At 47.3% G+C, this 12,461-nt stretch overlaps 1 protein-coding gene across 6 annotated transcripts in view; it reads left to right on the top strand.

The window, feature by feature from the left end:
- NCOR2 (nuclear receptor corepressor 2) overlaps positions 1–12,461 on the top strand; it is a 298,769-nt gene that overhangs the window by 152,737 nt on the left and 133,571 nt on the right. For 5 of the 6 annotated variants that reach the window (XM_063143815.1, XM_063143819.1, XM_063143814.1 and 2 more), the window contains exons 9-11: positions 4,098–4,164; positions 8,732–8,904; positions 10,226–10,319. In XM_063143815.1, the coding sequence (XP_062999885.1) occupies positions 4,098–4,164; positions 8,732–8,904; positions 10,226–10,319 (334 nt within the window). The remainder of the gene's footprint in view (positions 1–4,097; positions 4,165–8,731; positions 8,905–10,225; positions 10,320–12,461) is intronic. The other variant, XM_063143816.1, reaches the window with a different exon arrangement.

Raw genomic sequence — 12,461 nt, 5'->3', positions numbered from 1 at the left:
GCTATTGATTAGCTCTGCGATCTTGCCCAGAAAGGAGAAGGCTTGTCTCCTGGGAGGGTGTCCGTTGCTCCTAACACCTTTCTCTCCCTTCCCCCCTTTTAGAGCCCCTCCGTCATGGCAATGTGTTTTAACCTCCGGGCTTTAAGCTGTGGGAGGCAATGCTTTTATGCAACCTCTGCAGCCTTTGTGTGTTTTGTTTAGCACACAGGAAAGATAATTCTCAAACGCTTTACCACCCTCTTTGATGACGACGAAACGGATGAAACCGCTCTTTACTACCAGCTACTCCGTTACGTGAAATGCAGCCGCTTCCCCCAACCTGGTGCCTTTCAGACATGTTGGACTACCAACTTCCATCATCCCCAGCTGGCATGGGGCAACGGGGATTGTTCTGCAGCACATCTGGAGAACACTAGGCTGGGTTACACGGAAAACGGTTTAATCCCTTGATTTGTGGGATTTCTGTTTGCAATTCCTGGGGCAGAGACATATCGTAGCACAGCCTTGCTCATCCTGCAACTCCCTTCACTCCCAGCCAGCATGATGGGAGTTGCAGTCCAGTACATCTGGAGGCTACCAGGTTGAGCAAGACTGAAGTAGCATGAGACGCATACCTTGTTGGCCCTCGGCTGATACTAACTCCCGTGTTTTTCAAAGCTTGCTTTTTCCTCCCATCCTGAAGTCTAGAAACATCCATTTAAAATAAAAAGCAAGCTAGATGTTACATTTTTTTAAAAAAAACTTGGATGGCTTTAAAAGGGGATTAGGAACATTTACGTTGAGTTAAAGCAATTGTTAGGAGATGGCTCCTAGTCATGATGTCTGTATTTTACCTCCTGTATCAGAAGCAACATGCTTTCTGAATGCCAGGTGCTGGGGAAGGACTGTAGGAGGGACCTTTGGCCGTCGTATCGTGCTTGCGGGTTTCTCATATGCACCTGGTTGGCTGGGAACAGAATGCTGGGCAAGATGGGCCTACAGGGTAGCCATTGCCAAGAAAGAGGAGAGCCATCCCCCCAAAAGGAGGACATCAATTTGCATGGCATTTGCATATGTACCTTGAGGTGCAAATTCAGAAATAGTTTCTATAATTCAAAGAGAAATGCAGTGCATCTCACCATATACCAGTATACCAATATGGAGGCTGACCAGGTGTCCCGTACGTGCCTGGGTGCTAACTTTGAATGGGAAACGTCAAGGTTCCTGCCTGTTCTCCCTCCTTATGGTTGACTTTAAGTCAGACTTGTTCTGGCTACCTTTTCAAAAGAAAAATGGTAGACGTCTTCAAATAGAAGGCTGCTCTCTGCCCGCTCTCCAAAATAGAGGACTGTCTTCTGTAAAGTAGGGCACCTGGCTAACCTCTCAGGGCCTGTGGTCTGATCCAGTGGAGCTCTTCTCATGGATCATTATGGGATTTGTTTCAGATGCAGGGGCAGATTTTACTCTGAGCGGCATCAGAAGGGTGGTGTTTGTGTTTTGGTTTTAAATTACACCACATATAAAGCGCTCTGGTCTGTTTTGGAGGGACGTGGTAACCCCAGCCTGGCAATTCAGCACTGGTTTTATTTCACCGATATTCTGGCTGGGCTTAATTGAACTAGCCACAGAAGGCTTTTGCTTTGCTTTTACATGTGGCTTACCTGTGCAGCACAAATGTGTGTTTCTAATTTATATAGGGTTAGCGGCCAATTTCCATTTAAAAGAAAGAGGCTGCCACCTGCTAAGTGTTACCTTTGAAAACCCGAGTTCTGTTTTTTACGTCAAAGCCTTTATAACCAAGCTCGGTCATTGCTTGGGAACTTGGTGTCCGCTTGTCACCCCAAGTAGTTACTTTAAAAAAGGGGACGGAGATCATAGTGAGACGTTTGCTATTATTTTATACAAGGGCCCGAAATCACGTTTGGGGTTTGCTTCCTTCCTTCCGGAGGAAATCCAGCCTGGTCACTTCCTGTAAAGAACTACATTCGGCGAATTCTGGAATGTCCCTATTCAGGCAAGGCGTAAAGGAAGCCATGGAGCAGGCTCATCTTTTCATGGCAGCTGAAGCAGTAGCAGACTCAGCGGAGGCAGATGTTGCTTTGATGATCTCCAAAGTTGAACTGCGAAATTATATAGCCCCCATGCAAGGCCTGGTGACTTTCAGGACCCCGTCCGCTAAGCAAAGTTACAAGGACTTTAAAGAGATGGCGCAGCACATAACTTGACTGGCTTGCACGACTTATCTGCTTCAAGGCACATCAGGCTCTGGATTTCTTTCTTTGTTTGTTTGTTTGTTTTAGAATACTTATATACTGCTTCCCATTTGAAAAATCACAAAGCAGCTTGGAACAAATTATAATACAGTACATCGTTAATGGTTGGGAAAAGCTAGGGTAAACAAGTACGTTTTTAATAATCATCAGAAGCACATGATCATCAATGCCTGACACATCACAAAGGGGAGGTTATTCCAGAGGAAGGGGGCCACCACAGAGAAGACCTTGCAGGTGGGACCCTGCAGGGCATGGGATGGACAGTAAGACCTTCCCTGAGGATTGTAGTAGTCTAACAGGTCTACATAGGAGATGTTGGCTGATGTCTGGGTCACGTGGAGGCAGATGGATGGCCGTGCTTTTTAATAATCATCAGACGCGCATGATCATCAATGCCTGACACATCACAAAGGGGAGGTCATTCCAGAGGGAGGGGGCCACCACAGAGAAGACCTTGCAGGTGGGACCCTGCAGGGCATGGGATGGACAGTAAGACCTTCCCTGAGGATTGTAGTAGTCTAACAGGTCTACATGGGAGGTGTTGGCTGATGTCTGGGTCGCGTGGAGGCAGATGGATGGCCGTGCTTTTTAATAATCATCAGACGCGCATGATCATCAATGCCTGACACATCACAAAGGGGAGGTCATTCCAGAGGGAGGGGGCCACCACAGAGAAGACCTTGCAGGTGGGACCCTGCAGGGCATGGGATGGACATTAAGACCTTCCCTGAGGATTGTAGTAGTCTAACAGGTCTACATAGGAGATGTTGGCTGATGTCTGGGTCACGTGGAGGCAGATGGATGGCCGTGCTTTTCACAGTGTAGTCAGGTTTCTTTTTCAACCCATCCAAATGTATGGACATGTTTACATTGCAAATTGGCACCAGTTTTATAACAGTCTTGGTTTCCCAAAGATATTTCTGGGAATCATAGTCTGCTGAGAATGCTGATAGAGAATCCTAATTCCCCTCTCCATCAAAATAAATAAATAAACAAACTTCATTTCCCAGGATTCCAGGAACGACTCTTAAACAAATCTAAGAGTGTAGCACAGTCATTTCTCTTAATAATCCCTTGCAAAAAGAACTTCCTTCAACTAACAACTCACACTTCGTTCAGTTTACTTCTCCACTTACCTTTGAGGGCACTGCGGGACATCATTAATTTCCAAAGGGCCAGCTTTTCTTTTCTTTTTCTCCACGTGAATATTTATTACTTATTTGATTGATCTTTTTTCCCCCGATAGGGGTGGCATTTTTATTGTATTCTCCTTGTGAATTAAAGAGTGTGTGTGTGTGTGTGTGTGTGCGCGCAGTTGCACAGGGCAAATACCAGGAGGTACCTCTATAACCGCCTTCCTCAACCTGGGGCGCTCCAGATGTGTTGGACTGCATCTCCCAGAATGCCCCAGCCAGCCGGCTGGGGCATTCTGGGAGTTGTAGTCCAACACATCTGGAGCGCCCCAGGTTGAGGAAGGCTGCTCTATAAGCTGCTTCAGCCATTTAAACACCTGCACTGGGGTCCAAAATTGCCACCACAGAAGCGGCATCTGTGTGCTGCCAGTTTGCAAGTTACCGTTTCCACATTTGCCTGTTGAAGCTCATGGCCTGGCGAGCATTCAGTATGAAAAATTACTTTGTGAACTGAGGCTAAATGGCAGCAAAGCCTGAGCAGAAACCACCTCCGCTATTCTGAAAGTACTGTGGTTCGAGGTCAGTCGTGAAACCTGGCTTTGAAGCGGAGGTGGTTGAAATTGAGTGTGTCTGTGTGTGTGAGTGAGTGAACAAGCAAGCGAATGCTGTGTGCAGGCTTTTACAAAACCTTGCATTTTCTTCTCCTTTGCAGAAACCAGGCAATGAGGAAGAAGCTGATTTTATATTTCAAGAGGAGAAATCACGCCCGTAAACAGTGGGTAAGTGACACCCTTGTTCGTTACTGTGGGCTTCCTTCCCCCCTTTTTTAAAACCCTAGATGGAGCTACGTGTTCCGCCCACAATGCATGTATGTAGATCCTTAGGAAGGAACATCGGAAGATGGCTTGCATCAAATCAGGCCATTTACCCACCAAGCTCAGTATTGCTTACACTGGTGGTCTTCAACCGGTGAGTCGTGACCCAAAAGTGGGTCAGTCCAGGTGGGTCGCGGCAAAGCTGTTGCCACCATGTTGGGCAGTTGTGAAAGTGGGTCCCACGTTGCAGATTAGGAGTCCGAGGTGGGTCTCAGGTCTGGGCTAGTTGAAAGATCACTGGCCTACACCAGCAGTGAACCTAAGGTAGAACCCTAGGATGCCTGACCATTGGCCACGATGGCAGGGGCTTATAGGAGTTGAAGTCTCAAACATCTAGAGATTTTCCTTCTGCTGCTTCATCACCGCAGGGTTTATTGATGGGGGGAAAGAGAAGGCCCTAGGAAAGAAACAGGTTGGAGCCTTAATATGGTACTAAGCCCCAGGGAGCCTAGAATTGGACAGCTGCCACAAGAGCGTTTGGGGGGGGGGGTGGACCACAGGAAAGAGTGTGAGGGGAAAGGGAAAATGGAAGGACAGAGAAAAGTTTTCCTCTTTGAAATAGCCAGCCCAGAGATTGGCTGCATCTCTCTAGCGTGAAAACGTTAAGATTCCAGTTAAGTGGTTTGTTAGTTCATTTATTTGTAGCATACCTGCCTCTCTCTTCAGCCGTAAAAGACTCCCCAAGAGTCGCTCTCAGGGATTAATAATAAGACAGTCCCTGCCTTCAAGCTTACAATCTTCATGGACACAACGCAAAAGGAAAAGGGATTGAAAAGGCGGAGGAAAACACAACAAAATTCAGGCACCAATTTTGTAGTCTCAAAGTTGTTATACATGTTCTTCCCGAATGGGAAGGGTGAAATAAGCTCCCTCCAGCTGTCCCTTTTCAGGCCAAGGTATGAGGCGAGGTTGCCCTCCCATTGGCTGTGATGTATGTCCTTTAAAGAAGGGGTGTGGCCAAGGATGGGGGAAGGTGTTGCTCAATAGGTGTTTGCCAGAAGACCAACAGGATGTGCAAGAGATTGTGTTTCTTTGTTTTTCTTTGCAACGCTAGCTTGTGGGGTGCCCTGGTGAACTATTTGGGACTGTGTGTATTCAGGCTTCAGAAGCCCCCTCCAGGCTCAGGAGGGAACCCAGGCTGTACAGTATCGGCCCCCTGTGCTGGACATGCAGCAGGAAGCCATTGGTTTGGCAAGGCCTGGTGTAAATATGAGGAACCCGGTCCTTCTGTCCTTGACTTATCAGTAGAGCAGGACCTTCTGCCTGCTGCTGTTCAGAATCCAGCTCCTACCTGTTTTGAGCTCCTTCTGCTTCCAGCTTCTCTGCACCCACCTGGCATACATTGGCGTGCCATGGTCCATGGCTCTGGACAGGTCCTTGTGCCCTTCTTCTGACGGAGCCTAATAGTATTTATTTATTTATTTATTTATTTAATTACATTTATATACCGCCCCACAGCCGAAGCTCTCTGGGCGGTTTACAACACGGTTTAGTACTGGCAGAATCATGGCGGTATGTTGAGTGTTTGGGACAGACTGGTATCTCAGGTCCGTTCCACGCCCTGCCACTCCTTCCAAAGCTCTTTGGAAGTGTTTTTGATACCATCCCACTAAAAGGACGAAAAGCTCACAGTGTAGCTAATGAACAGAGCAGAAAAAATGACGTCTGGCTGGAGCGTTCTTCTTGCCAGATGGATGCTCAGTGTTTCGAGGTGGCCAGCTAAACGGAATCTAAAGCGGCCGAATCCTCAGCTGGATTAATGGGGAGCTTGAACTTCAATCCCGTTTTGTTTCCCCTCTTGGCTTAGCATCAGACACAGCTGGAGCCGAGCGGCGCTTTGTTCTTGTCTGGTTTTAGATCTTGTTCGGGGAAGCTTCAGAAGCCACTGGGCTGTAGCTGGAAGGGAAAAGGGGCGAGTTCTTTTGCAAAGTACAGAAGGAGCCCTCCCTCTTCCCAAAGCAGACGTTGTGGTCTGAATCACCATTGTGAACCAGTGGAGAATGTATCACCCAGCAGTGCTGGTTACAGGTTTGGACTGGGCAGACCTGCCCACCTGGTTCCAGATGGAGGGCTCCTAGCGCTGACAATGAGAAGTGACAATGACAAGAAGTGGCAGGGAAACCTGGGAAGGTTGCAAATGGAAGGTGACAGAAGTCCGGACTCCCTGTGAAATTCTATGAATAAGCCAGGGTGAGAGTGCAATAAAAGTTTCTCTAGGTAGGGCAAGCCGGGGGGGGGGGGGATCCTGCCCGAAATCCTGGAGAACCACCATCAGTCAGTGTCGCCAAAGCTGGTCTAAATGGACCAATGGTCTGACTCAGCAGAAGGCAGCTCCCTGTGTTCCTAGGGTTGATCGATCCCAGGGGTCCAAGCCTGACAGGAAATAGCTGTGGCCTTCTCACTAGATGAATTTTCCACACTTTTCTTAAGCTGTAGAACTTCGGCCTTGCTTGTAGTATATAATAGACCGGAGTGATTCCAGGGAACCCTAAGAAGATTAGGTCCCCTCTGAATGTTCTCAGTTCGTCCCTTCGGACTTTTCCCCGGAGCATGGAAGCTTGCCAGGTCATAATTCGGATGTTTTTAATGTGCGCCCGCCTTCGTCTCAGACTGTTGGCTTCAGCCCCCGCAAGAATGCTTCTTGCATCCTGAGTCATATTCCTATGCTTCTTTGGGAGTCTGCGTGCGGTAAATGTTATCGACTTGAGAAACTTTTCTTTCACTGCATTTCTGAAGAAATAGCAGGTGTCCCCGTTTTCGTTGTGCGTACGTGTGTGTTTCAACTGCAGTGCTTTTCGGAAAACTTTTGCCACATCAGTTTGTCTGCTGAGAAAGCCCTGTGCATCTTCCTCCGAACCCAGGCATGTTGAAGATGGGTCCTAGTGGCATACTTAGTTCATACAGGAGTGTAGCTGAGCCTGTGTGGGGCCTCATAAACTGAGCGTGTGTCGTCAGTCACATCCCCAATACGTTCCTTCAGCTCCACATTGTAGGGAGGTCTCAGAAATGGCAGACACAGGCTAGGATGCTTGTCCACCTTGATGGACCTTCTCCTTAAGATCCCCGCCGTGATCACCTTCTGAATTACCCAGAACCCAGCTTCAAAACTCTGGCATGTTGTCTCCTTCCTTATCTCGGAAGCATTCATTTTGGGGCTTCAACTGTTAATCGGTTGGATTAATTAATTAAGGATGCAATCCTGTGCATGTTTAAACTGAAAAAAGACCTGCAGTTCCTAGCATTTCTCCACCAGCATGGCTAGTGAGGGAATACTGGGAGTTGCAGGACTCTTTCTGGCTGAACATGCATAGAATTGTGCCCCAGATTCCTTTTTATTATAGACGGAAAGGTAATCCTGCAACCAAAATAAATAAATGCTTAACCAGAAATTTTAGTTGGTCATTCTCCTGATTACATTTGTGTATCAATAGAAGCAATATTTCTGAGGGAAGAAGCTTTATGCAGTTTTATAAGCATTTGATTAATAATAATAATAATAATAATAATAATAATAATAATAATAATTTATTTCTTACCCGCTTCTCCACTTGGATCAAGGCAGGGAACAACAGTGAATGTAAAACACATAAAAACTGATTAAAAACATAGTATACATGATTAAAACATCCTAAAACCATTCTAAAATTTCACCGGATAGGAAATAATAATAATAATAATAATAATAATAATAGCATCAATAATAATACCTTTTTAAAAATGCTGTCAAATTAAATGAATTTTAGTGGATTATTTTTCTAAAAAAAGAATCAGTTAATCTAGCCAATTAATTAAACTAAAGTAAGTAAACTAAAAGGGAATCCGCAATTAATTGGGCAAACACCATTTTTAAAAGGTTAATTACTCTTAGTGTACTGAAGATGGCAAGTGCCATCTTAGAAGAGGCATGTTTCTTTGATTCATATGCGAACCTTTGCACTTTTAATTGGATAATGCCTTTTGGGCGACAGCACTGATTTCTTTGGAATAGCACTTAGCCACAACTATCCTCCCTGTCGTTCCTAGATCAAGGCATAGAATTCAAGACATGCCATTCGGTGTGCGGAATGTAGGGAATGTACATGGGGCATCATTATTTCGTGGTAATTGCCACCTGCAGCTGATCACTCAATGCCTAGGGTCTGTTCCTTGCCAGTACGTCTCATTAACACCCTACAGCAGCCTCCCATCATTAATGCCCACACGATAAGCCAGGGTGCGTGGTGTGATAGCTGCGTGACAAGTTCAACTTGTGCCCAGATCTACCTAGCCGTATTCTTTCATGGGCAAGTTTTGATCATGGGAGTTTGCCCCGAGAGAGACTTCTATTAATTCCCCTCTGAAACCTCACTGCTACTTAAACCTGAGAAGGAATTTGAAATTGGCTTTCAAGGAACCATTTCTTGATTTCTCCCTCTCTCTCCCCACCCCTCTCTTTTTTTCCCCTTCTTCCCCTGAAACTTCACTTCTTCAGGAACAGAAATTCTGCCAGCGCTATGACCAGCTGATGGAAGCCTGGGAGAAGAAAGTGGAGCGCATCGAAAACAACCCCCGACGCCGAGCCAAGGAGAGCAAAGTACGCGAATATTATGAGAAACAGTTTCCGGAGATCCGGAAGCAGAGGGAATTGCAGGAGCGCATGCAGAGGTTAGTGGAGGCAGGTTCAGAGGGGAGGGAGCCAGGTTGGCAGGAGCGCATGGAGGCTCTGGGTCTTTGGTGGTGGAATGGCAGTTTCTGGTGGAGCAGAGTGCCTTGTGCTAAAAGGGACACATTTTGGCCTCCAAGCAAGACCAGTCTCATCAGCCTTGCCCTCCAGCTAAGTCCTTCCCCCAGCCATCATGAAGACAGTGGTCTCGGTTGTTTCTCTGCCTTAAGCAGAATGCAAATATCTCTGCCCCATACTGACAAAACCTCCCCTGTGTCCTGAATATGGTGGCCTCTATTTTTCTGTTCCTGCCTGACCTCATAATCTTAGGACTGGGAGAAACCCAAAGGGCCATTTAGATCGGGGATGCCAATGTGAGCCATGTTCTGGGCAGCCTTAGAACTACAACGTTAGTTTGTCCAGCCCTGCAACTCATAACAAGTGCCCCACCAAATTCAGAATGACCACACGAGGGTGGAAGTATCTCAGGTGCTGCTTCAGACCAGTTTCCAGAAGGGTGACATTGCTTTGGCTTCCTTCTGCTGTCCGTTCCGTCCCGTCCCGTCCCCCCACCCACCCCCCAGCATAACTGCTTACTCTGAGCATGCATGAGAGTTTGGTAGGCTTGAACAAGGAGGCAGTTGTGCTGTTGTTGAAGCTTTTTGGAAGAGAAAGATGGAGCACTTCCGCCCTGACTTTATACTTCCCTGCACCCCCAAGCTAGGCAGTGATGCCATGGCCAGGCATAGTATAGCCCTCAAGCACCTTGGCCAAAGAGGATCTGCTCCAGCCCTTTCATGCTTAGAAATTTGGCCATCACTGGTTTAGAACATCCATACAGCAGTAGTCTCCGTTGCCAAGCCTACCCAGGCCAGTCAGCACAATCCGGATTGCCTTCCACGCATGTGCTGCCTCCTTCGCCCACTCCGCTTCCCTCCAGTGGCATCACTTGGAACAACTTGGATCTTGCCGCATATTGCAGCATTCGCAAGACCAGTCGGCGCACCAAAAATGTCATCTTACGGTGGTGGAAATGGTCAGAGAAACCAGCCCTCTGCTGTGGGTTTCTTTGCATGGCAGCTGCCTCTTTGGCTAGAGCGTCAGGAAGGTGCCATATTCCCCCCCACCCACCTCCAAAACGCATACACACAACACGCACGCACACGTTCTGCTGCTGCCACTCCACCTTTCCCAGCGCTGGCCTCCCCTCCTCCCGCGTGGCGCTCCATCGCACGCAAGCGGCCCCGGCAATTGTTGGAAGATGCGATGCCAAGTGCAAAATGGAGCATAAATTTTTCAGCGCTTTTCTCTGCCGTTTCCCAGCAGGGTAGGACAGAGGGGCAGTGGCCTCTCCATGTCTGCGGCACGCAGCGAACACGAGGTGTCAGAAATTATTGATGGGCTCTCGGAACAAGAGGTGAGGCTGGGTCGCCGTTTTCTCCTTCCTTTGCATTCTCTTTTCTTTCTCCGCCGGGGAAACCAGTGCAGCCACAACAGATCTTGGCGATGGAACTCGCTGTGGCTGCCGCTGCCAAATTGCATTAGCTTCAGTCCTAGCTGTGTTTAGCAAACACTGTCTTGTGTTGGGGAATGTGATGCCTTGATGGATTTGACAGGACCCTAAACGGGGACTTAGGGAGGCCTCTCTCTCTCTCTCTCTCTCTCTCTCTCTCTCTCATATGTCTCCTTGCTTGCCTTCTGGGTCTTGTTAGCAAACACCATTCTATTAGCTTCTGTGGCGCCTGCCAGGTGAGGCTTTCTCTAGGAGCTGGTGGGAACAACCGTGTTGTTTAAACAGGGGGTCTCCGAACCATTAAGTAGGGGACTCCTGAATTTCCCGGGTGCCCCTTCTTTTGAGATTAAGGCTGCCAATGAAGCCTACTTGGTTTTCGTTTTATTTATTTATTTATTTGTTTGTTTATTATTATTATTATTTATTTATATAGCACCATCAATGTACATGGTGCTGTACAGAGTTTATTTATTACGTTTATATCCCGCCCCATAGCTGAAGCTCTCTGGGCGGTTTACAAAAGTTAAAAACAGTAAACGTTAAAAAAGTATACAAAATTGTTTTAAACTGTTGTACACTCCCTTGATGGCTTTTTTTTTTTTTTAGCAAATAAGGTCTATCTTAGGCATGGGTAACCTCAGACCCGGGGACCAAATCCTGCCCTCCTGTGGTCCCCAAATGACCACGTCCTTTTCCCCGTGCACCCCTCCCCCTTTTACCAAACAACTGATATTTTGGTGGTTTCCCAATTTTTGTGCACCCTTCCCCCCATTTTAAAAGGCTGAATTACGTCTCCTGAGACTTAGGCCGTTTCTACACCTGCCTTTTTTCCAGGGATCGTCCCAGGATCATCCCTGTGCATGCAAATGACACACAAGAGATCCCAGGAGCAGGCAGGGATGATCCCTCCATTTTCCTGGGATAACCTTTAAGTGTAGAAAGGGCCTTAATTACTCCTCCAAAGGCTTAGTTACTCCTAAGTTACTCCTTACGTCTCCTGGGGCTCAGTTACTCCTAAGTTACTCCTTATGTCTCCTAAGTCTTAGTTATTCCTAAGGCAGTAAGAACTTTAGGGTGTAACCCTATACAAGTAGGACTTTTTCTATCATGCATACGTCCTCCCTCATTTATGGGATTGTCGTGCCTCATTCATGGGATTTTACAGGGGGGTTCAAATGTGGTTGTCTTCTGTTTGTAACTCTCCTGTGTTTTCTTACTGCTTCTTCCACTATTCCCCCTATTGGCAGAAAACCCATACAAGTGAAAAAGACAGAATAGCTGCTCAGTGCCTTCCCATCTGGTAGCACTAGGAGGCCTCCATCTGGAAGCATCCTAGTTCTCCAGAGGTTTTGAACTTCAGCTCCCAGTAGTCCCTGCCAGTATGGCCAGTGGTCAAGAATGTTGGTCCGCCCATCCCTGCCTTAAGTCACTTTTCCTTATTAGAGAGTCAATGTGATGTGCTTCTTATATAAGAAGTGCCCTGCTGTATCAGACTGAGGGTCCATCTAGTCCAGCACTCTGTTCCCACAGTTGCCAGCCAACCGTCAACCAGGGACCAATAAAGCAGGAGATGGTGCAACAGCACCCTCCCGCCCGTGGTCCCCAGCAACTGGTGCACACAGGCTTACTGCCTCGAATACTGGAGGTAGCACCCAACCATCAGGACTAGTAGCCAGGGATAGCCTTCGCCTCCAGGAATTTGTCCAACCCCCTTTTAAAGCCATCCAAATTGGTCGCCATCGCTACATCTTGTGGTAGTGAATTCCATAATTTAACTCTGCGTTGTGTGAAGAAGGTCTTCTTTTTAATTGTCCTGGATCTTACACCCATCAGCTTCATGGGATGACCCCCTTGAGTTCTATTATTTTGTGAGAGTGAGAAAACCTTCTCCCTATCCAGATTCTCCACACCAGGCATGATTTCGTGCACTTCTACCCTGTCTCCCTTGAGCCTCCTTTTTTCCCCACATTGAACAATCCCAGCTGTTGTAACCTTCCTTCCTAGGGGAGATGCTCCAGCCCCATATATTGGGGAGACCCAGGTTGA

Source organism: Elgaria multicarinata, chromosome 18, assembly GCF_023053635.1.
Source record: "Elgaria multicarinata webbii isolate HBS135686 ecotype San Diego chromosome 18, rElgMul1.1.pri, whole genome shotgun sequence".
NCBI lineage: Eukaryota > Metazoa > Chordata > Lepidosauria > Squamata > Anguidae > Elgaria > Elgaria multicarinata.
This window is presented reverse-complemented; position numbering and strand designations above follow the sequence as displayed.